This window comes from Osmerus eperlanus, chromosome 22 (assembly GCF_963692335.1).
Source record: "Osmerus eperlanus chromosome 22, fOsmEpe2.1, whole genome shotgun sequence".
In the NCBI taxonomy this organism is placed as follows: domain Eukaryota; kingdom Metazoa; phylum Chordata; class Actinopteri; order Osmeriformes; family Osmeridae; genus Osmerus; species Osmerus eperlanus.
The window spans coordinates 11,902,353-11,904,591 of record NC_085039.1 but is presented as its reverse complement, the minus strand read 5'-3'; the positions used below and the strand labels follow the sequence as shown (position 1 = coordinate 11,904,591).

Genomic DNA, 2,239 nt, shown 5'->3' with positions numbered 1-2,239 from the left:
TCTCTCTCTCTCTCTCTCTCTCTCTCTCTCTCTCTCTCTCTCTCTTTCTTTAACAAGCGCCTGTTGGCAACTCCTGAGGTCTCGTCGTCTTGTTTTTCAGCTGCTCAAATATTTTTTCTTGCTACTTCTCGATTGCCCCCCCTTCCCCCCGTTGTTGTTCATGCGGGTTGTTATTGCAGTCCCCAAAAACAGACCAGTCATTGTTCACGCGGATCACTCATTCTCACCGAGAAAATAGCACGTCTTACGGCATTCTTCTTGCAACATTGCTATCTCTTCCCTCTGGGGGGGGGGAAAACGGAGCTTGTAAGTAATTGTAACCTTCATGTCAGCCACTTTCGGGTCTGGTAACTGTTTTAACAGTGGGTAAAGGATTCCATCTTTACGATCCTCACTGACGAAGTATGACAAACATGCTATTTAAAGAGTGTAAAAAGTAACAAGAGTCCAGCGCGAGTAGACCACGTGACTTGTCAGTGAGAGAACAGGGCTTGTCAGGGTGCGTGTGACGGTAAAAGACCGTCACCGTGCGCGCCTGCACAGCTGCAGAACCGGACTCCTGCAACTTTTTTTGCGGCTGGGGAGGAAAAGGGACGACACCCGGTCGGGCTCGAGGCCAGAAAGACACGCCAGGACATCTGCTTGTGTTGCGTGTTGGGACGTGCACGCGCCAGAAAGATCCACAGTGGGAAGGTCTAAGTTAGTTAAAACAGCGCTGGTGTGGCGAGCAGTCTAGTCCAGCCTGATAGTCTGACTGATGATGATCACCTGTTTCAATACCTGCTTATGGATCTCCCTTTATCCCTTTATCTTCAAATCTCTCGCTTAATTTCCATATTACTCTTTCCCCCCCCTCTCTTTCTCTCTCTCCCCCACCTCCCCTGTAGACCCCCAGATCAGCATGAACAAGCAGCCCAGTAAGGAGAGCGTGAAGGACAAGCTGAAGGGGATCTTCGGTCTGGGTCCCCCCCGGCCCCTAGCAAACACACAGAGAGCAGGACCTCCGAGTTCATCATCACTGAAGACATTACTGAAGGTGGGGGGGGGGGGGGGGGGGGGGGGGGCACACAGAGAGAGAGAGAGTACATGTACACACACACACATAATCTCTCTTTCCATCTAACCCCCCCCCCCCCCCCCATCCTCCTCTCTCTCTTAGGAGCTCCACCCAGACTGTGGCTATAGCAACCGTATCCGGGTTATTACCATGTGTGTGACCTGGCAAAGGCCAAGAAGTTTGAAGAGGTTAGAGTGTGTGTGAGTGTTTTCATGTTAATCACGTGTGTGTGAGTGTGTTGTGTATGTGTGTGTTTTACTGTCAATCGTGTGTGTGTGTGTGTGTGTGTGTGTGCAGAATGCGGTGGAGGCGGTGTGTGGAATGCGGTGGAGGATATGCTCACTCAGGAGCAGCAGGCTGAAGCCAGACACGCCGTCCTGGTGCTGCTGAGAGCCATCATCCAGGGACAGGTACACACACACACCACACACACACCTCATACACACCTCATACACACAGAGACAGAGTGAGACACACTCCACGCACACACACGTGAACAGACCATGTTTCCATTATTGTATTTGTTTTGGAATTGAACAGTGTATGTGTGTATATATCTGTGTGTGTGTGTGTGCAGGGGGAGCGTCTGGGCCCCTGAGGGCATACTTCTTCCGTGTGATCAGAGACTACCAGCCCAGCAATGAGGAGCAGGAGGAGAGGCTGGAGGTGTTCAAGGCCCTGACGGAGAACGGCAAGGACATCACCTACCTGGAGGAGGACATCGGTACACACACAACAGATATACACACACACACAGATATATACACACACACACAGATATACACACACACACAGATATATACACACACACACAGATATACACACACACACAGATATATACACACACACACAGATATACACACACACACAGATATACACACAGATATACACACACACACAGATATATACACACACACACAGATATATACATACACACACAGATATATACACACACACACAGATATATACACACACACACAGATATATACACACAGATATACACACACACACAGATATATACAACACACACACAGATATATACATACACACACAGATATATACACACACACACAGATATATACACACAGATATACACACACACACAGATATATACACACAGATATATACACACACACACACACACACATATATAGATACACACAGATTATCTATTTTGAATAC

General features: G+C 48.2%; 1 protein-coding gene across 1 annotated transcript in view; it reads left to right on the top strand.

Annotated features, from left to right (window-relative positions):
• The first annotated feature begins 901 nt into the window (after positions 1-901).
• tsc2 (TSC complex subunit 2) overlaps positions 902-2,239 on the top strand; it is a 17,957-nt gene continuing 16,619 nt past the window's right edge. The window contains 7 exon segments of the mRNA XM_062448927.1: positions 902-971; positions 974-1,033; positions 1,158-1,202; positions 1,205-1,255; positions 1,367-1,467; positions 1,635-1,641; positions 1,644-1,781. Coding sequence (XP_062304911.1) covers positions 902-971; positions 974-1,033; positions 1,158-1,202; positions 1,205-1,255; positions 1,367-1,467; positions 1,635-1,641; positions 1,644-1,781 — 472 coding nt within the window.